The sequence below is a fragment of the Mytilus edulis genome, chromosome 6 (assembly GCF_963676685.1).
Source record: "Mytilus edulis chromosome 6, xbMytEdul2.2, whole genome shotgun sequence".
NCBI lineage: Eukaryota > Metazoa > Mollusca > Bivalvia > Mytilida > Mytilidae > Mytilus > Mytilus edulis.
In genome coordinates, this window is record NC_092349.1 from 12,044,178 (window position 1) to 12,067,500 (window position 23,323).

General features: G+C 33.5%; 1 protein-coding gene across 3 annotated transcripts in view; it reads right to left on the bottom strand.

The window, feature by feature from the left end:
• Positions 1 to 12,023: 12,023 nt before the first annotated feature.
• LOC139527139 (uncharacterized) overlaps positions 12,024 to 23,323 on the bottom strand; it is a 37,975-nt gene continuing 26,675 nt past the window's right edge. For 2 of the 3 annotated variants that reach the window (XM_071322415.1, XM_071322416.1), the window contains exon 5: positions 12,025 to 15,011. In XM_071322415.1, coding sequence (XP_071178516.1) covers positions 12,091 to 15,011 — 2,921 coding nt within the window. In that variant the 3' untranslated portion in view covers positions 12,025 to 12,090. Of the gene's footprint in view, positions 15,012 to 23,323 lie in introns of all 3 variants that reach the window. The other variant, XM_071322417.1, reaches the window with a different exon arrangement.

The window sequence follows — 23,323 nt, forward strand, 5'->3', positions numbered from 1 at the left end:
TTTGACCTCGGAAGCTGTATAAACAATATAACACTTCCTCTGATGTTTGTTAATATACACATCAAGTACAAATTATGAAATTATAAGGGTTCTCTTGATATAGAGGATACAATTTCTTACGGACGGATGTACAAAGTTTTTGACCATGACATTTGACCTAGGATGTTGTTCATACATTATGTCACACCCTTTCGTGTAAGTTAATATACATGTCAAGTATAAACTTTGAAATCATAGCGGTTCTCAAAATATAGAAGACACGATCTTTACCATAGAGCATGGGGTTATAAACGGACACCAAAGTTTTTGACCTTGATCCTTTGACCTAGGAAATTGAACAAACATTATAACACCCCCACACCCCTTACGTGTTGGTTAATATACCTGCCAAGTATAAAGTATGAAATTTTAACAGTTTTCTAGATAAAGATTATTAATTGGTTGCTTGCTTAACGTCCAGTGGCAAATATTTCATGCATGTTCAGGACAAGTCTAGATTTAGAGCAGACACGATCTTTACCATAGGCAAGGCGTTGTCAACTGAAATTAAAGTTTTTGACCTTGAACTTTGATTAAGAAGTTATGACACACCTTTTGTGTTGGTTAATATACATGTCAAGTATAAAGTATGAAATAATAATGGTTCTCTAGATATAGAACGCACTTAATTTGTTACGGACGGACGGACGGACTGATCAATATAGGGCGGGGCCCTCATAACCGATTTTTCCTTCGAAAATCCGGTTAGAAATGCTTGTTTTGGTCCTAAACAGCTACGACAATAACCTTCAAAATAAACCTAAACCTTCATATTGTTGTATGAAACCTTTTGCTAAAATTTATAGAGATCGATACACTTATTGTGTGAGTTCGTGGTTTAGTGGTTAAGACCGATGGCTACAGTGCTGAAGGTCCCGAGTTCGATTCTCACTCGGGGTGTTAAAAATATCAGCACATCAGAAGGGTAGTTTTCACCCTCTCACACACATCTCTGGTACCCAGACAGGAGTTTAAACTAGAATTGGTACGGAGGGGGCCTCGGTTGGTCAAAGTTGTCCCCTACTTTGACCTGGAGACCAATCTTCTGATATCTCTCTGGTCTGGGTTGTCTGTTTCCACCGAGTGGCCCGGTGGTTCTCTACGAGTACTTCGGCTTCCTCCACCATAATAACAGACTTCCCGGTGTCCTACACGCTCCCTTGGGCGGTGTTGGGTGGGGATTGTTCTGGTGGTGGGATAATATTGTAAAGGACACATCTCCATTAATCCTTAGGGAGTGTACATGGATCCGCTGTACCCTTGCAGTCAATCAAAGGGTGCGTCTAAATTGGCGGAATCTCGAGTACATACACACATACTCAAGTTATTGTCTGTGAACATGAAAAAAAAATAACCTTTTTGGCCCATTATTCCTAAACAGCTATGCCATTAGCCCTGAAAATAAATCCCAACCTTCCTATTGTAGTGTGGAACCTTGTGCTAAAATTTACCAAAGTAATATCTCTTTTACTCAAGTTATTGTCTTAAAACTAGACAAATAATTTTGTTTTTCCCTTTCCAGCCCCTAATTACAGAACAGCTAAGACAATAAGCCCCAAAATCAATCCCAACCATCCTATTCTGGTATGGAACCTTGTATTAAAATTTCTTACACATCCATACACTTACACTAAAATCATTGTATGCAAACCAATTTATTTTCCATGAACCAGTAAAACTGACCTTTATTGCCTTCTATTTACAAGAGCACAAAGACAATAAACCCTAACAACAATCCCAGCCATCCTTTCTCTATGAAATTATTCTCAAGTTATTGTCTGCGCAGGGCCGTAACTACATTAAGGCAAATGAGGCAAATGCCTCATGCTGAAAATTAAAAAAAAAATTAAAAAAAGATTGTCTTAATATCAAATTGTTTTTACGGAAAGTGTCTTGCAAGAAGCAAGTTCTCTTCACTCACTGATGTCGCCCCTGCATTTGTTTTCGTGTTTTATGTTTCTATTTTACTTTCGGGTTTCGGAGTTGATGGTCTATTGTTTGTACTTCTGTGTCTCGGGTTTGTCTTTTGTTTTTTTATTGTCCTACTTTACGACTATAGTCTGAGTGTTATTTTTCATTTGTAAACGTGTGTAATGTTGCATGTCAACCGATGTCCAGATATTGTGCGGGAAAATATTTTAAGAATATGCTCTCGGTTTTTATATAGACCGTTGGTTTTCCAGTTTGAATAGTTTTACACTAGTAATTTTGGGGTCCTTTATAGCTTTTTGTTCGGTGTGAACCAAGGCTCCGTGTTGAAGGCCGTACATTGACTTATAATGGTTTACTTTTATAAATTGTTATTTTGGATGGAGAGTTGTCTCATTGGCACTCACACCACATCTTCCTATATCTATCTACGATGCTTTACTGTAAAAAATTACGTTTCTGCATGGATAATTGAACTTGATATCAAAGAATACAAATATGTTTTTGTCTTTTTTCCCCGTTGATTGAGATATTCAATTTTCTATATTAATAATACATATCTATCACTTTTGTGCAGGTCTCACCTAGTTTTGGGTGATTTAAACGACTCAGAAAAAATACCGGCAATTTTTCTTAGAATGGATTGTAAAATTGGGTATTTTCTCCGAGACGTTTAAATCACTCGAAATTAGCTATATATAGGCGAGACATGCACAGAAGTGATAGATATGTATTGTAAATATAGAAAATTTACTAATTTTCAATCAAAAAAAAAAAAAAAAAAAAATTAAAAATAAATAACTGTATCATATACCCAAGCTCCTGTGGATAAAACTACATAGCTGACATGGTTTAAATTAAAGAAAGACCACCAATTTCCCGGTATCAAATCATTTGAAAACAAGAGTGCACACGCTGAAATGTCTCGCCTTCTACACTAATCATTGATATTATGTTGATAGTCCTTAGTAAAAAGCTACGTAAGCTTTAAAACAACTGTCACATAAACTTAACATTAACCAAGATAACTAAATATAGACCAATGAACCTTGAAAATGAGGTCAAGGTCAGATGAACCATTCCAGGCAGACATGTACAGCTAACAATGCTTCTATACAACATATATAGTTGACTTATTACTTATAGTTCAAGAAAAATAGACCGAAACACAAAAACTTAACACTGTGCAATGAACCGTGAAAATGAGGTCACGATCAAATAAAACCTGTGCGACTGACATAAAGATCATAAAATATTTCCATACACCAAATATAGTTGACCTATGGCATATAGTATTAGATAAAAAGACCAAAACTCAAAAACTTAATTTTGACCACTGAACCATGAAAATGAGGTCAAGGTCACATGACATCTGCCCGCTAGACATGTACACCTTACAATAGTTCCATACAACAAATATAGTAGACCTATTTCATAAAGTATGAGAAAAACCGACCAAAACACAAAAAATTAACTTTGACCACTGACCATGAAAATGAGGTCAAGGTCACATGACATCTGCCCGCTAGACATGTACACCTTACAATCGTTCCATACAACAAATATAGTAGACCTATTGCATATAGTATGAGAAAAACAGACCAAAACACAAAATTTTAACTTTGACCACTGAACCATGAAAATGAGGTCAAGGTCACATGACATCTGCCCGCTAGACATGTACACCTTACAATAGTTCCATACAACAAATATAGTAGACCTATTGCATATAGTATGAGAAAAACCGACCAAAACACAAAAATTTAACTTTGACCACTGAACCATGAAAATGAGGTCAAGGTCACATGACATCTGCCCGCTAGACATGTACACCTTACAATAGTTCCATACAACAAATATAGTAGACCTATTGCATATAGTATGAGAAAAACAGACCAAAACACAAAAATTTAACTATAACCACTGAACCATGAAAATGAGGTCAAGGTCAGATGACACCTGCCAGTTGGACATGTACACCTTACAGTCCTTCCATACACTGAATATACTAGCCCTATTGCTTGTAGTATCTGAGATATGGACTTGACCAACAAAACTTAACCTTGTTCACTGATCCATGAAATGAGGTCGAGGTCAAGTGAAAACTGTCTGACAGACATGAGGACCTTTCAAGGTACGCACATATCAAATATAGTTATCCTATTACTTACAATAAGAGAGAATTCAACTTTACAAAAAATCTTAACTTTTTTTTCAAGTGGTCACTGAACCATGAAAATGAGGTCAAGGACATTGGACATGTGACTGACGGAAACTTCGTAACATGAGGCATCTATATACAAAGTATGAAGCATCCAGGTTTTCCACCTTCTAAAATATAAAGCTTTTAAGAAGTAAGCTAACGCCGCCGCCACCGCCGTAGCCGGATCACTATCCCTATGTCGAGCTTTCTGCAACAAAAGTTGAAGGCTCGACAAAAACAATGTATTGCCATATGACCTTTTACATTGAAGGGTTAAACTTGCATTAAGTCGTGTTTAGACAGAAAATAAAGGAATATGGGATAAACGTGCACGCGGGACCTAATCGCACACAAAGTCAATGCATAGAAAAAATACAAATGATCAATGGTTAAAAGTTTTTTTTCCTGTTATTCATCTTGATAGTTGCTGGAATGTCTTGGACTACAATAATCATTAATACCGTAAAAGAAGGTCAAGATGGTCCCTACTGTCGACTTAAGCAGTACTAGTACTTAAAGTAAAATAGTGCACTGTCACTATATTTAAATCTAGTCATAAATCAAAGAGCAGAATGCTCTGAGGGATACGATTGCCATATAGTTTTCATTGACACATGTATAGCAGTTCTGCCAACTTTTCATTAAGCAAATTCGAGAGATTTGGCCAAAATAGAAAAGATCAAAGAGGAAAAAATTGATCCAAGGATACTGCTGCAAAAAAGCATGAACATAAGTGAGTCTCACGCATTTTTGGCAGCCCTGGCCTTGATAGTCCAAATAATTATGACGTCTTGAAAGGCTATTATATTTTTTTTTTCTTTCACGCCTTAGTAAGGCTTCAAAGAAAAAAAATATAATAGCCTTCCAAGACGTCATAATTATTTGGACTATGGCCTTGAAGGCATAAAAGTTTGCTTAGTGCTTGGAGCACAAAAATCATGCTCGAAACAAGAAATCAAGCAATTTCATTGGTTGATTTTCGAGTATGAGTACAAAAAAACTGACTCGAAAGTTTTATGACCGCAAGGCCTGGTACAGCTGGATAGTATTACTTTCAAAACTAATTCAACTGCACATGCAAAGGTAATATAAATCTGAATAGTCACTCAACTTTAAAAATAGCTAATCCTGGATACAAGTGTACGAGCAATGTACTTATTGTGTTTTATTTGTGTGCTATCAATTCCAAGTTTACTTTCCACAGCAGTCACTGAGAGAGAGAGAGAAGGTTTTTCACTTCATAGTTCGAGATTACTCTGATGTCCGACGGCTGATTTGCCAGACAAGCTGGGAGATTTATGCTAGTATACTTATATTACAAACTTAAATAGTCCCAGTCCCATATATTATATCAAGTATTATTGGATGCCGAATTGAATTTTAAATAGGTGCCGATTTGACTAGATGCCGATTTAACCAGGTGCCGATTTGACTTGACCCGACTATTCACTTCGTATCTTATCACCGTTAATTCTAGGAGGAACCCCATTTCCCAGTCCCATATATTATATCAAATATTATTGGATGCCGAATTGACTTTTAAATAGGTGCCGATTTGACTAGATATCGATTTAACCAGGTGCCGATTTGACTTTTTCTATGGGTGCCGATTTGACCAGGTGCCGATTTGACTTGTACCCAGTAATCTCGGACTATTCACGTCGTATCTTATCACCGTTAATTCTAGGAGGAACCCCATTTCTAACCCTTTAATTATTAATTTGCTTTGGGTCAGTGGGCATGAATCCTTCCGTACACACTTATCACCGTTAATTCTAGGAGGAACCCCATTTCTAACCCTTTAATTATTAATTTGCTTTGGGTCAGTGGGCATGAATCCTTCCGTACACACTCCTCTGTTTAAATTCAGATCGTTCTTAATATAATACGACGTTTATCGACATCTAACGAGTTAATTTTTCTTGACGATTTAGACGGGAAATACTTCTGAAAGGGAGACAACTCGAAACGATAATATGGAAGACTCCATTTCGGCTAAAGGGGTGTTATAGGTAAAACTTCATTGATTTTAATTTAAATGATGCATATGATTTTAAATTATGCAACAACAATATTAAACCCTCAATAGCAGGCAGACATAGAAAGAATCCAATGAGTTTCAAATTAATTAATAAGCGGGGAATCCAGAACAACCACTCAATCTGATACCCCTTGAAATCAAGAAAACTATACGCATGCGCATTAATACATAAACAAACCCGCGACGTGCGATTTGGAACAAGAACGTTTATTTAATTTATGATATGATGAATGAGTCTCAATTTCTTTATGAGAGTACGTACAGTATCAGTTTCATAACGGTAAAATATAGAAAACTCCACTTCAGTTCTTATATGACAGAAATAGAATTATCGGAATTCAAAGAACTCTCGCATTTATCAAAACTGGGGAATGCCCTCTGACGTGTTTCTAAATTTATAAAAACACTAAATATAAATACTGCTTAATTCTGATTTTCCGTGTTGTTAAAAACACGCATATAAGTCAAGGGAAAAATCAAACATGAAGATTATGAGAAGAACATTACAGGAAAGTTGTTTATGTTCAATCCTTTTGCTTTTTTTTTACCTTTTAAAGCAAGACAATCATAAGAATCTGAGATGTTGCTGAATGTTTAGAATAAAACGGTTGACGTGAGGGAATGAGCCCTGAGTCAACGGTAAAAGTCTACAGATTGCTTAAAAGCAATCGTATCCCAAAAAATCACAAAAGTCAGCACAATACAAGACAAGAGCAGACAGACAGACCCGATATTTTTACTTTATCCTACATATTGGTCTTTTAATTTTGCCCCTAAAACCTAAAAGTCTTAAATTACAATAAATCTATGTTTTTGCTTTGAGACCAGAACATTGTCGAAAAAATAGCTAAAGATTATTTGCGTTTCAATGTAAGAAAGAGTCTGTGGAACGCTCAGAATGCATGACTTTGCGTTATTTTTCTCAGAGCCAATTTTTTTTAGCCTCGCTACGCTCGGCGAATATGTTTTGCCTCACTTTTAAAAGAGCAGGCTAGTTACGGCCCTGCTGCGAATCAAATTGTCTTCAGACGTAGACATAATACTACCGCAAATAAATTTGCAGTCTTTCAAACTTTGTATTTATATCTTGAGAGAAATGAAGGCTTCTGAGCAAATGCAATGTGATTTCCATTAGGCACTGGCTACGGTTACATGGAAATGTAACAATAATAAAATAATTATTGTTACATTGGAGACTAATTGCCGGAATACAGGGTGGGGTACGGATCCGATTAATTACGAATGTAACAATAATATTTGTGTCTGCGGTTACATTGAGTTATTGTTACATTACTGCACTTCAACGTACGGTAGATTTATTAAACTTAAACTAAACCTTCCCTAGTTTTGTTGCTAATTTTTTTCGCCAATTAAGAACAACGATGAACGAATGAATGTTGGCAACTGTTAACATTAATTGCATTCAAATTGACTTTTAAGTTTTTAAGTTTTATTAGGTTTTTCAGCTATGCTAAGTTGGATATTGAAATCGGAGCGAGGTGAACATAAAATCATATAATAACCCACAATAGTCATTCGATTGTGCAGAATGGAATTGTACAGTATGCAATAATGACATGCACATTGCTGCATCACTCGTTTGTAAAGGCTGCTTAGAATGGTTTCACCAAAATGCGTCGGACTAAAACATGCCCCAAAAAACTGTCGTTGTATTAAATAAAATTAAAATGCATTGTATGCATTGTTGTAAAATCCAAATAAAATTGTTCAAGTTTTATTTTGATACATATTACTAGTCCCAGCGTACATTGACGTGCATTTATGTAAAAATAACGCAATGAAACCGTAGACTCAATAACTATGGTTACATTCGAAATTAATCGGTTCCTTACCCAGCCCTGCATTCCGGCAATTAGTCTTCAATGTAACAATAATTATTTTATTATTGTTACATTTCCATGTAACCGTAGCCAGTGCCTTTCTATTATGATGCATATTTCAAAGGGGCATAATTGGTTTAAAATAATTAATCATAACTTATTTTCGAAAGTGTCAAAGACATTGCTGATATACACCAATGATAAAAGTTTCATAAAATTCAGGCAAGAATTAAACACATGAGAGCAATAACATTTCAATTTTCCATATACTCAATATTTCAGTGGGGAATAACTCTTTTAAAAGTAATTGATCTGCACCGATTTTTAAAATCTTCCAAGTACATTGATGATATAAACCTATAATATAAATTTCATAAAAAAAACCTGGCGAGAATTGTACACATACTCTAGAGCGCTCATAAGGCAATTTCAATATAATTAATATTTCCATGGGACATAACTCTTAAAAATTATAATTGATTGGCACTATTTTTTTAAATCGTAAAGTACATTGATGATATAAACCTATAATATAAGTTGCAGAAAAATTTGGCAAGAATTGTATACATCTCATATAATTAATATTTCCAAGGGGCATAACTCTTTAAAAAATAATTGATCAGCACTGATTATGGAACTTGTCCAAGATATTGCTGATATAAACCTATGTAATCAAGTATCATAAAAATCTGAATTGAACACACGAAAGCCCTTACGGTGCAACTTTCCAGAAAATTTACGTTTCCTAGGGGCATTACTCTTTTAAAAATAAAGATTGGTACTGATGTTTTAACTTGTCCAAGACATTGCTGATATAAACCTATAAGTTTTATAGAAATCTTGCAAGAGTTGTACAAGTGGGAGAGCTTACAAGACCAGACATACGAATGGATGGACGCACGACTGGTATTTCCATGTCCCCTGCAAGGCGTTACACGGGTGACAAAAAAAAAACACCACTTAAACTTTTTTGCAATATACAAATGCACAAAATATTACAATACCTATGCTGAAATGTTGTTTTTCATTGATCGTTCTGAATTTTCCCTATTATTTTCATCCTCGTCCTTTGGTCTCTTGTGGACAATTGTCTCAATGGGAATCTTACAACATATCTTGATTCTAATAATAATACAATAATTATTGAAAAGTGCATCATTTGTTAAAAAAAATTTGTAAGGGTTCCGTGGAACCCATTGTCTCGCCTACTTTTGCAGTTTAAGTTGCGGGCTCAACAAATATAGGGAAAAAGCAAAACAAATTTTCTTCTAGACACTGTCTTATGATTGTAAAGACCTTTGTCCAAGTTTGGTAAAAATCCAGCATGGTTTATGAATATAATAAAATGTTTTAAAAACTTTAACTGCAGACTGTATGTAATGTTAACTGGAAGAGTAAACAGCTGCGCCATGAGCGCATGATATGCCCATCACGTTTCAAAGAATAAAGTTCAATAACTTCTCAATGTCATATTCAAAATTTATAAAAAAAACTTAACTGCTTAAGGGAGGTTATCTTTACAGATATAAATCAGTCATCAAAGTTAAATGAAAATTGCTCAAAGCACTTTAAGGATATTGTCTGAAAACTGGAAAATCACCCTTTTTTTAATGAATAAAAACCCATAACTAGTAAATGTAAAATCTGAAATTTATAAAAATCGAAAGGAAGCTCATGTCAATATATATTAACAATTCACCAAATTTTCTTGCCATTTGGTGAAAGTGCTTTTGAGTTATTGTCCGAAAACTTGAAAATCCCCCTTTTTGTAATGAATAAAACCCAAAACTCAGAAACATAAAATCTAAAATTTATAAAAAAAAATGAAAGGGAGCTCAGGCCAATAGATATTAACAATTCACGAAAGTGTCATGCAAATTGATTAAAGCATTTTTGAGTTAATATCTCACATGTTGACGACGGACAGATGGACAACAGTATACCTTAATATGTCCCGTAAACCAACGTATAAAAACTAAGTCCATTTACAAGTAATATACGGGAAAACAGGAAATAAATTTTTATAAAATTTCCTTCTAGAAACTAGATTTTCTTCAGTCAGGGGACTTACTTAAATGAGTGATTTTCTAAATCACTGATTCAAGTAACATTATTTCCATTAAGGTTGGAATTAAGAGTTGTCTTTCTTTAATAATCACCTATTTAAGTAGTACAAAATAATCACTAGAAGAAGTGATTTAGTTTTACTGTAGCTTTAAATATAGAATACTAATGATCCAGGGACTAATTATGTTTCTTAACTTATTAGAACCAACATCTGTGTTGTCTAGGATGACCAGGTCATCTCAGGTGATGATCTTGTACTGAATCTAGGATAATGACATAAAAATCACTTGTTTAAGTATCATACCTCAATTTCCTTTCCAAAAATCACTTCTTTAAGTATCATTATTTTAATAACCCCCACTAATTTCAACACCACTGATTTTATAACATAATCTGAAAGATGAAACCTTGAACTTTACAGGAAAAATACTCCCACTGCTGGGAAAAATCTGTTAAGAAAGTATCAGTTCATTATGTAAAGCCATTATTACAGCATTTTTTCAACTAAAATAGAATTTGCAGCTAAATGATAGCATCAAAAGCATAAACCTTGCTACTTAAAAGAAGCAAAAAATACATTTCTTTTCAATTTTACTAATGAACAGATATTATTTAAACCTATGTGTTTGAAATTTTGGTAAAACTACAAAATCACAATTTGAGACACAACTTCAAATTTGCTACTCAAATAAGTGAATGTTAACTGGCAGAAAATCTTAGTGCATTTAAAAGTAAAATACGGATAAACAGGATTTATTTTATACAAAATTCTTATTTCTGGATACTATCTTATGATCATAAACAAGCTTATGTCCATGTTTGGTATAAATCCAACTTCAAGGACATACAAAATCTTTAACCACAGGGTGAATATTTGTGGAAGCCGTCACCGCTTTCCGAAAATAAATGAAGAATGTGTCCATTGGACACAGATGATGCCCCCATTTGCATATCATATGAAGTTATAAAGGGACATAACTGAATAACCGTAAAAGTGACACTACCCAAACTTGTTCTTGATCTGAGTTTTGTAGTCATAAGTCTTGTGTACAAGTTTTATAACATTTGGTTTAGGCAAACTAAAATTATAGAACAAAAACGAAAAATTACGCAAATTTTTCCATTTGTAAAGGGGAATTATTGTAGAACGGTTGAAATAACACCACCAAAATTCAAACTTGATCTGTGTTTTGTGGTGATAAGCATTGTGTATCAGTTTCATAACATTTGGTTGGGTATACCTACGTTAGAGAATGGTAACCAACTTCAATGAACTTTGGGACGTACTGACGGACAACGGTAAAACTTAATGCCCCCTCCCCTACTGTGGACATAAAAATACATTTCAACTAAACTTGTTATATTCAGGAAATAATGGCTGCAAATAATTAATTGCTAGTCCAGGTTATGGACTATTCTCACCTTTTGAAATATAAAATTTCCAAAAAAAAAGGTTTATGCCACTGACATTTGTTGCAAGACAAAAAGAATCTATGCAAGCAAATGTTTGCACCTGTCCTAAGTCAGGAATCTGATGTACAGTAGTTGTCGTTTGTTTATGTAATATATACGTGTTTCTCGTTTTGTTTATATAGATTAGACTGTTGGTTTTCCCGTTTGAATGGTTTTACACTAGTAATTTTGGGGCCCTTTATAGCTTGTTGTTCGGTGTGAGCCAAAGCTCCGTGTTGAAGGCCGTACTTTAACCTATAATGGTTTACTTTTTAAATTGTTATTTGTATGGAGAGTTGTCTCATTTGCACTCACACCACATCTTCCTATATCTATTTTAAGCTTTGGTAAATTCAATTAGAAATATCAAAACTGACCAAAAATGACTTACACCAAATTGCAAGTCTAACTGTCTAATGAGCTATTAGACAGAATTTTATATCAAAATCTAAATCTAAGCAACATGGTTTTATTACATAGAATGTTTTTATCAATGCATAACAAAAGTATTTTGAGAGTTATTTTACATTTAGTAATTGTTTATGGTCAATGTATGTTATTTCTATTTTTTGTAACAAATGTACAATATTGGTATGATTTTCTCTGCTTGCAATATCTAGTGGTGTTAGTCCTCTACATTTAATGTTACAATCTGCTTCATGTTTTAACAACAATTCAACAACCTTTACATGACCTTTATAACAAGCTATAAATATTGGGGAGTCTCCTGTCCCCATACACTTATTAATGTCAGCCTTATTGTTTATTAACATCTGTACTACTTCAGTATGTCCTTCCTCACAAGCAATGAACAGAGGTGATGCTCCATCATTATCACACTTATTAATATCAGCCTTATTGTTTATTAACATCTGTACTACTTCAGTATGTCCTTCCTCACAAGCAATGAACAGAGGTGATGCTCCATCATTATCACACTTATTAATATCAGCCTTATTGTTTATTAACATCTGTACTACTTCAGTATGTCCTTCCTCACAAGCAATGAACAGAGGTGATGCTCCATCATTATCACACTTATTAATATCAGCCTTATTGTTTATTAACATCTGTACTATTTCAGTATGTCCTTTCTCACAAGCAATGAACAGAGGTGATGCTCCGATATCTCTACACTTATTAATGTCAGCCTTATAGTTTATTAACATCTGTACTACTTCAGTATGTCCATTCTGACAAGCAATGTACAGAGGTGATGCTCTATCATTATCACACTTATTAATGTCAGCCTTATTGTTTATTAACATCTGTACTACTTCAGTATGTCCTTCCTGACAAGCCATGAACAGAGGTGATGCTCCATCATTATAACACTTATTAATATCAGCCTTATTGTTTATTAACATCTGTACTACTTCAGTATGTCCATTCTGACAAGCAATGAACAGAGGTGATACTCCTGTATCTTTACACTTATTAATGTCTGTCTTATTGTTTATTAACATCTGTACTACTTCAGTATGTCCTTCCTGACAAGCCATGAACAGAGGTGATGCTCCATCATTATAACACTTATTAATATCAGCCTTATTGTTTATTAACATCTGTACTACTTCAGTATGTCCATTCTGACAAGCAATGAACAGAGGTGATGCTCCATCATTATAACACTTATTAATGTCAGCCTTATTGTTTATTAACATCTGTACTACTTCAGTATGTCCTTCCTCACAAGCCATGAACAGAGGTGATGCTCCATCATTATCACACTTATTAATATCAGCCTTATTGTTTATTAACATCTGTACTACTTCAGTATGTCCATTCTGACAAGCAATGAACAGAGGTGATGCTCCTGTATCTTTACACTTATTAATATCAGCCTTATTGTTTATTAACATCTGTACTACTTCAGCATGTTTTTTTTGACAAGCCATGAACAGAGGTGATCCTCCAATATCTGTACACTTATTAATGTCTGTCTTATTGTTTATTAACATCTGTACTACTTCAGTATGTCCATTCTGACAAGCAATGAACAGAGGTGATGCTCCTGTATCTTTACACTTATTAATATCAGCCTTATTGTTTATTAACATCTGTACTACTTCAGCATGTTCTTCCTGACAAGCCATGAACAGAGGTGATACTCCATCATAACGACAATGGTTTACATTACTGTTACAATGATATAAGCACCATGCAACCAGATCAATATCTCCAATAAAACAACACTGTATTAATGGCGTGCTATTGTTTTGTGTGTCATATAGACTAGCCAATTGTTTCTGTTTTGATATTTCTATTCCATTCAAATGTACAAGTATTCTTTGTCGGAAGATTTGATCATACATATTGATGTTACAGAAGACATCTACTACCTTTCCTCTAAACCAGTCGTCTACCAATCTATTTATATACATTTGCTGATATCTTTCTGATACATCTATTAAAAATTCATTTCTTTTCTCTTTTTTTTCAAAAACAAACCTTTCACGAATAAAATGACTTGAAGCATTATTAATTAAACAATAAATCATAACACTGCCAAAGTAAAAAGCAAGAAAGTCAAACAGCTTGTCATGAATAGTTCTGTATAATTCACCCTCCTTTCTGATAAACGTATGAGTTAGTGAATCCAGTTCATCACGCAGTACCAATCGAGATGTTCCTTTAACCACTTTACAAGCTTCATATGTGTTCTCTATGATTTTTGTTACATCTTTATCAACATCTTCAGTGAGCCATTCTTCTTTAATATGATTGTTAAACATAACACATAGAGCAAGTGCACAGTACTTGACATGCGCTCCTTCTAGCTGTATTTTATCTATCTCTTCTTTATAAACTGTAAATGGATTCTGAAAGAAATCTACCATTCTAAGATTTGTGTTTTTGCTGTACAATTGACATAAAAGAGGAAAACAGTCAAACATGTCATAAAATTCCCTGATCTTATAGGCGTTTGTTTTTAAGTAAAGTTCAGCAATAGATTGTTTTTCTGTTTCTGATAAGTGTTTATCTTCTGACAAAAGATTACATTCACAGGACTGATCAAAAGATAAAGATTTCATTTTTTCATCCTTAAAAACCTGAAGTCTACAAGACATGATTAATTTGACTGGTTTTTTTTCTATTAATGTTTTGATTTTTTCCATCAGATTTTTCCAGCTTTCTAACTTCATAGGATTTATGGTATATGTTCCACAAAAGTCATCAACAACAAACAGGATTTTCTTACTTGGATTGTACCACTTGATAATTTTTTCAGGGTTTGTTACCGGTAAAATAACATAGCCTTCTTCTTGCATTCGTAGAGCAACATGCCGCATCAATGATGATTTTCCTGTTCCCGAACTTCCGGTGACAACAACACAACCATTTTCTTTAATACATTTTAATATACTCTTAGCTCCATTTGTTTCTATAAACATTTTGTCATCTTCTGTCCAAGTTTTTAATTCCTCTTTAATTTGACCTAAAAAGAAAGAATTTGATATTTACAATTATTTTGAGACTGACTTCTGTGATTTTGTTATACTGATATGTACTCATATACCTTATAAAATTTATAAAACTTTAGAACTTGAGCTTACATGATCAAAGTTATTCCTCAATAAAAGATATAATGGTTTTTTTATCCAAACAATATCTTTTTATAGAACAAGCTCTCTGTGAGTATTGCATGGCAAGATATAGTCCACTGCCGGTTAAAAATTTATTGTATTGAAACAAAATTCTAACTTGATCTATAACTTGTCATGGTGTAAACTTTATTACAAATATGTCAATATCTTCAAGAATGACAAAAAAACGTGCGGAAAACTGATTATTTTAGTGAATTTTAAAGTCCAAGGACCATTACTCTGCACAAAATCATCAGGCCGGAACAAAATTCAAATTTGAACTGTAACTTGTCATGGCAAGAGTGCACACACTGAAATGTCTCGCCTTCTTTTCTAATCATTGATATTATGTTGATAGTCCTAAATATAAAGCATTACTACAACTACCACATGAACTTAACTTGATCCAATAAAATGAGGTCAAGGTCATATAAACCAGACAAGAAATACATGTACACATTACAATCATTCTATACACTAAGTATAGTTGACCTATTGCTTATAGTTTCTTAGAAACAGACTTAACCAAGAAAACTAAACATTGACCACTGAACCATGAAATTAAGGTCAAGGTCAGATGAACCATGCCAGGCAGACATGTACAGCTTACAACTCTTCCATACAACAAATATAGTAAACCTACATGTATTGCTTATAGTATAAGAATCAAAGAGCTGATAGCTCTGAAGTGGAAGAAGGTGAATAAAAGGTAACTTGAGTTACCATAAAAGAAGCCCTACGTACCCAGCCTGTTTTGTTCCATTATTGTTATGACGTATTTTTTTTTCTTCAAACAAGAATGTGTCATAAGTACATGGATTTCCCATCTGTACAATCATTTTCTATGTTCACTGGACTGTGAAAATTAGGTAAAATCTTTAATTTGGCAGTAAAATTAGAAAGATCATAATTTTATCATAAGGAACACATGTGTACTAAGTTTCAAGTTGATTGGATTTCGACTTCATCAAAAACTACCTCGACCATAAACTTTAACCTGAAGTAGGACGGACAGACATAACATAAAACATAATGCCCAAAAATCGGGCATAAAAATAATAAGACTTGTTACATACCCGCCAACTTTTGAAAGTTCCCATGGGGGTTTTTAGTGCGCGACAACAATTTTAAAGGTAACAATTTTTAGCGAAGTTTGTCAAGTTGTTATGAACATGATGAAATTGCAATACACAGAAACGAATGCAGCATACGGAGACTCAATGATTTTAAAGTCGGCACCATTGGCCTTCAGAAGACTTGAAGTATTCTTCCACCAAAAACAGACCAAAACACAATAAAATGTTCTGCTGGGTGCAGCTTGATACGACCGCAGAGTTCGAACCCTGAACAGTTTGGGCAAGTATGGACATAACATTCAAGCTTGATACAGCTCTGAATTTGGATTGTGATTAAATATTTGACACAGCATAATTTCTGTCACAGAATGAATGTGGTCTAAGAACTTAAACATATTAGATTAACCTATTATGGTCCAATATCCGAAATCAAAATACATGGTTAGATTCAGCATATTAAAGAACCCCAAGAATTAAATTTTTGATGAAATCTACCAAAGTTTTATTTTGGACCCTTTTGACCTCAATGTAGACCAATTTGATAACCGGGCCAAAATATCAAAAATCTAAATTCATGGTTAGATTCAGCATATATGGAAGAACCCCATATATTCAATTTTTGTTGAAATCAAACAAAGTTTAATTTTGGACCCTGAATTGGACCAACTTGAAAACTGAGCCAATTTTCAAAAATCAATTTTAGATTCAGCATATCAAAAAACCCAAAGAATTCAATTTTGGTTAAAATCAAATGAAGTTTAATTTTGGACCCTTTGGACCTTAATGTAGACCAATTTGAAAACCGGACCAAAAATTAAGAATCTAAATACACGGTTAGATTCTGCATATCAAAGAACCCTAATAATTCAATTGTTGATGAAATCAAACCAAGTTTAATTTTGGACCCTTTGGGCCCCTAATTCCTAAACTGTTGGGACCAAAACTCCCGAAATCAGTCCCAACATTCCTTTTGCGGTCATAAACCATGTATTTAAATTTCATAGAATTCTATTTACTAATACTAAAGTCATTGTGCAAAAACCAAGAAAAATGCTTATTTGGGCCTTTTTTGGCCCCTAATTCCTAAACTGTTGACACCAAAACTCCCAAAATAATTCCATACCTTCCTTTAGTAGTCATAAATCTTGTCTTAAAATTTCATAGATTTCTATTTTCTTATACCAAAGTTATTGTGCGAAAACAAAGAAAAATGCTTATTTGGGCCCTTTTTTGGCCCATAATTCCTAAGCTATTTGGACCAAAACTCCAATAATCAATCCCTACCTTGCTTTTGTGGTCATGAACCTTGTGTTTAAATTTTATAGAGATCCATTCACTTAAACTAAAGTTATAGTGCGAAAACCAATGTGTCATCGGACAACGACGACGACGCCAATGTCATACCAATATACGACCACAAAAATTTTTGCGGTCATATATAAACTTAACACTAAGCAATGAACCGTGAAAATGAGGTCAAGGTAAAATAAAACCTGGCAGACTGACATGCACATCAAAAAATATCTCCATACACCAAATATAGTTGACCTATTGCATATAGTGTTTGAAAAACAGACCAAAACACAACCAGATGCTCCGCAGGGCGTAGCTTTATACGACCGCAGAGGTTGAACCCTGAACGGTTGAGGCAAGTATGGACACAACATTCAAGCTGGATTCAGCTCTAAATTTGGATTGTGATTAAATAGTTGACACAGCATAGGTTTCTGACACAGAATGAATGTGTTCTAATGAACTTAAAATTTTTGTTTTCTCTTAGAGCAATTCACTATGCTGTTGAATATTAATCCTCTCAAAAAATTGTTTGAAGAAATTTTCTTTTTTATTTATGAAATTTCAAATGAGAAAAATTGAACCCAATTTTTTTAATCACATCCCCCTTTCCCTTATTCCAATACAAATCTCAATTAAAATTTCTAATGGAGTTTGCAACAATAACTACTCATTTAAATACATCATAAAATATTAAGATGTAAAAAAACTGCTTGTTATCACTGAATGGTAAAGATTATTTTAATTTATCAGTTGGTAGTAAAAAGTGAATATACATTGTATATTGTATATAACAAAGATTTAAGTTGATTCTGGACAAAGAAAGATAACTCCAATTAAAAAAAAATCTTGCTATTGCACAATATTTTGCAATTAGATATTTCTTGCTTACTATTCTGGACAAAGAAAGATAACTCTAATTAAAAAAAAAATTGCTATTTCACAATATTGTGCAATTAGATATTTCTTGCCATTGCGCAATACTGTGCAATTGAAAAGACTTCCTATATTGCACAATACTTAATATAATAATTTTAGATCCTGATTTGGACCAACTTGAAAACTGGGCCCATAATAAAAAATCTAAGTACATTTTTGGATTCAGCATATCAAAGAACCCCAAGATTTCAATTTTTGTTATCATCAGACTAAGTTTAATTTGGACCCTTTGGACTTTAGTGTAGACCAATTTGAAAACAGGACCAAAAATGAAGAATCTACATACACAGTTAGATTTGGTATATCAAAGAACCCCATTTATTAAATTTTTGATGAAATCAAACAAAGTTTAATTTTGGATCCCCGATTTGGACCAACTTGAAAACTGGGCCAATAATCAAGAATTTAAGTACATTTTTAGATTCAGCATATCAAAGAACCTAACTGATTCTTTTTTGTCAAAATCAAACTAAGTTCAATTTTGGACCCTTTGGACCTTAATGTAGACCAATTTGAAAACGGGACCAAAAGTTAAGAATCTACATACACAGTCATGACAGTTAGAATCGGCATGTGAAAGAACCCCAATTATTCAATTTTGATGAAATCAAACAAAGTTTAATTTTGGACCCTTTGGGCCCCTTATTCTGTTGGGACCAAAACTCCCAAAATCAATACCAACCTTCCTTTTATGGTCATAAACCTTGTGTTTAAATTTCATAGATTTCTATTTACTTATACTAACGTTATGGTGCGAAAACCAAGAAAAATGCTTATTTGGGTCCCTTTTTGGCCCCTAATTCCTAAACTGTTGGGACCTAAACTCCCAAAATCAATACCAACCTTCCTTTTGTAGTCATTAACATTGTGTTTAAATTTCATTGATTTCTATTTACTTAAACTAAAGTTATTGTGCGAAAACCAAGAATAATGCTTATTTGGGCCCTTTTTTGGCCCCTAATTCCTAAACTGTTGAAACCAAAACTCCCAAAATCAATCCCAACCGTTCTTTTGTGGTCATAAACCTTGTGTCAAAATTTCATAGATTTCTATTAACTTAAACTACAAGTTATAGTGCGAAAACCAAGAAAATGCTTATTTGGGCCCTTTTTGGCCCCTAATTCCTAAAATGTTGGGACCAAAACTCCCAAAATCAATACCAACCTTCCTTTTGTGGTCATAAACCTTGTGTTAAAATTTCATAGATTTCCATTCACTTTTACTAAAGTTAGAGTGCGAAAACTAAAAGTATTCGGACGACGACGACGACGCCAACGTGAAAGCAATATACGACGAAAAATTTTTCAAATTTTGCGGTCGTATAAAAACTTAACTTTAACCACTGAACCATGAAAATGAGGTCAAGGTCAGATGACACCTGCAAGTTGGACATGTGCACCTGACAATCATTCCATACACTTAATATAGTAGACATATTGCATACAGTATTAGAAAAACAGTACAAAACACAAAAACTTAACTATAACCACTGAACCATGAAAATGAGGTCAAGGTCAGATGACACCTGCCAGTTGGACATGTGCACCTGACAATCATTCCATACACTTAATATAGTAGACATATTGCATACAGTATTAGAAAAACTGTACAATACACAAAAACTTAACTATAACCACTGAACCATGAAAATGAGGTCAAGGTCAGATGACACCTGCCAGTTGGACATGTACACCTGACAATGGGTTTTTTCATCAACACAATATTGAATATTTAGGCATGTTATTAACACATAATATCAAAATGAGATGTAAATCCATCTTAAATATGTTTCTTTGTATATGTGATAGCTGTTTTATTTGGTTTATACACTGACAAGCAATTGCACGTTTAATTAAAAGTTTTGCCAGTTTTGTATTTTCTCACAACTTATATAAACTGCAGCTGGTGTCACTAGTTGGACAGTAACTAATTACCTTTCTAGATTAAATATGATCATCACCCTACAGTTTAGTTGGGATAGGTGTGGCTAAGTGTTTTTATTTTTATGTAATATATGTGAACATATGAACATTAGGTGGTGTAAGATAGTTTTGCCAGTCCTATCACCTATGCCAGACCTGCTTTTTTTTTAAATAAGAAGTTCCCCGATTTAAAAGAGGGACGAAAGATACCAGAGGGACAGTCAAACTCGTAGATTGAAAATAAACTGACAACGAACGCCATGGCTAAAAATAAAAAGACAAACAGACAAATAATAGTACAGAAGACACAACATAGAAAACTAAAGACTAAGCAACACAAACCCCACCGAAAGATATACCCCAACACCTTGGACAGGTTTATAGGGTGGTTTAATGACAGAGACCACATTCAATTTAAATTTACAAATAATACTGCAACATCAAATAAATGACAATGTTACACTGTACTTGCCAAGAAGACAACTATCTTAAGCATACAGAACAAGTAGACCAAAAACAAAGAAAGTTTCAAGCTGCATTGACGTAAAAATGGATATAATTAAGACCCAATTAAGGCATGCATGTTCACTCATCAACTCATGAAAAAATAATATCATGAAATTGAATATATAAACTAAAATTATACTTGAATGTTTTTGTTTAATCTAATTAACATAAAATCTAGGTTCAGTTGTTCCTTATTATAACGTTTGGTTTCCGATGCTTTCCAACTTCATATCATGTCATAATTGATTTGGCCTTTCACTGTTACAACTGATAAAGGATAAAGTTCTTTTCAAAACCCCATGTTTGTCGTTCTAACAATTTTCTCGTTAAGGCACTCAAACACGCCCGTGCGTTCGATGGACGCTTCCAAAAACACTAGCTACGTCTTGTTATCATTATAATTATCCCTCAGCCATCAACAAGAAGCAGAAAAAATGCTTCTATTCAATATTTTTACCGGACATTACTTTCGTTTTATCATTGTGTTATGATAAATTCCGAGCAATTCGAAAAAAATATGACAACATTACAAACGCTAATTGGATAAACGCAGAGAAGATCGAAATGTTTTCATCAACACGTGTACCGTACTTTTTGAGCAACGGAAAATGCCAACAGGGACCCATTTCAACTACATTTTAAACTTGATGCAATGCTCTATTTTTAGAACGAAAGGACATTTCCAATTATAAATATTATAAAAATAGATTTACGCGACGACCATGTAATAGATAAGGGTAAATAACACAAACGATAGCAAATAAAAGCGTTAAGGTGTCATACCACCAATTATTTTTAGTGGTAACTCCTTTCGGAAGCTCTCTGCTTTCTTATATGATTTTGAATGTATGTTGAAAATTGGCATGCAGAAAGGTGACACCTGTACAATTCAGGATATACCTAGTTTCTATGAAGTTAAACTTAAGGTAAAATATTTAGAAAGCTGTGAAAATTGCAAAATTTGGTTGAACAGATAGGGACTTTTAATTGGTGGTATGACACCTTTAAGCAAAATGCGGTGAAACATCAAAATCAGAAAACAATTGTTTTTTTTTGTCTGAACTGATCATTTGAGATAATAGTAGCCACATTTCAATCTTTTTGGGGGCAAAATGTCACATATTGCAAATTTAGAGCCTAAAACTTGAGTTTGTCCTATTTTTAGCTTTTCCCATCCTGACAATATGCTTTTATATAAAAAAAAATGTCCTAAATAATGTTATAAATGCACAGAAAGTTATTCTGTGGTGTTAAAAACATTGAAACATAAGTTGTTTAATACCCCCAAAAATTTTTGTCATGCAGATTTAATGAAATTATTTGATTTTTACCCCTTATAGCATAATTTTGCGTCATACTATGTACTTGGCAGATAGCATAGCATAATCTAAGCACTGCTGAAACTCACAAAAGCACCATTTATTATTCCAAATGAAATATTTATAACTTAAATTTTATTAACTGATGTAAATAAAATTAAATGACCATGACTGCACTTTTGATCCATTTGTAGTACTTTACTGACACCAGATGAAAAAAGGGGGGTCAATATTCCCTTACACTTCAATACCTTAAATTTTTACTAAATTCATTGCAAAAATTGTTGGAAGTCTTTAAAGAAGTAGAACAAACAAGAAAAAATCAGCAAACAATGATCTTGATATTGAAAGTTTATGTTCCTGTAGCCCAAAATGAAATTTTCAAGTATTTTCTATCAAAGTCATACATTACAGTCAGTTTAAATTGAGCTGTGAAATTTTTATTATAAGTCGCATCATGCTCAGATAGGCTGTTTTTAACTACAAATTGACTAAGGATTAAGAATAAAGCAAAGTAAAAGATTTCTAATCAACTTTTTTGTCTCTTTAAGCAAAATGCGGTGAAACATCAAAATCAGAAAACAATTGTTTTTTTTGTCTGAACTGATCATTTGAGATAATAGTAGCCACATTTCAATCTTTTTGGGGGCAAAATGTCACATATTGCAAATTTAGAGCCTAAAACTTGAGTTTGTCCTATTTTTAGCTTTTCCCATCCTGACAATATGCTTTTATATAAAAAAAAATGTCCTAAATAATGTTATAAATGCACAGAAAGTTATTCTGTGGTGTTAAACATTGAAACATAAGTTGTTTAATACCCCCAAAAAATTTTTGTCATGCAGATTTAATGAAATTATTTGATTTTTACCCCTTATAGCATTGCGTCATACTATGTACTTGGCAGATAGCATAGCATAATGTAAGCACTGCTGAAACTCACAAAAGCACCATTTATTATTCCAAATGAAATATTTATAACTTAAATTTTATTAACTGATGTAAATAAACACAGTTAAATGACCATGACTGCACTTTTGATCCATTTGTAGTACTTTAATGACACCAGATGAAAAAAAGGGGGGTCAATATTCCCTTACACTTCAAT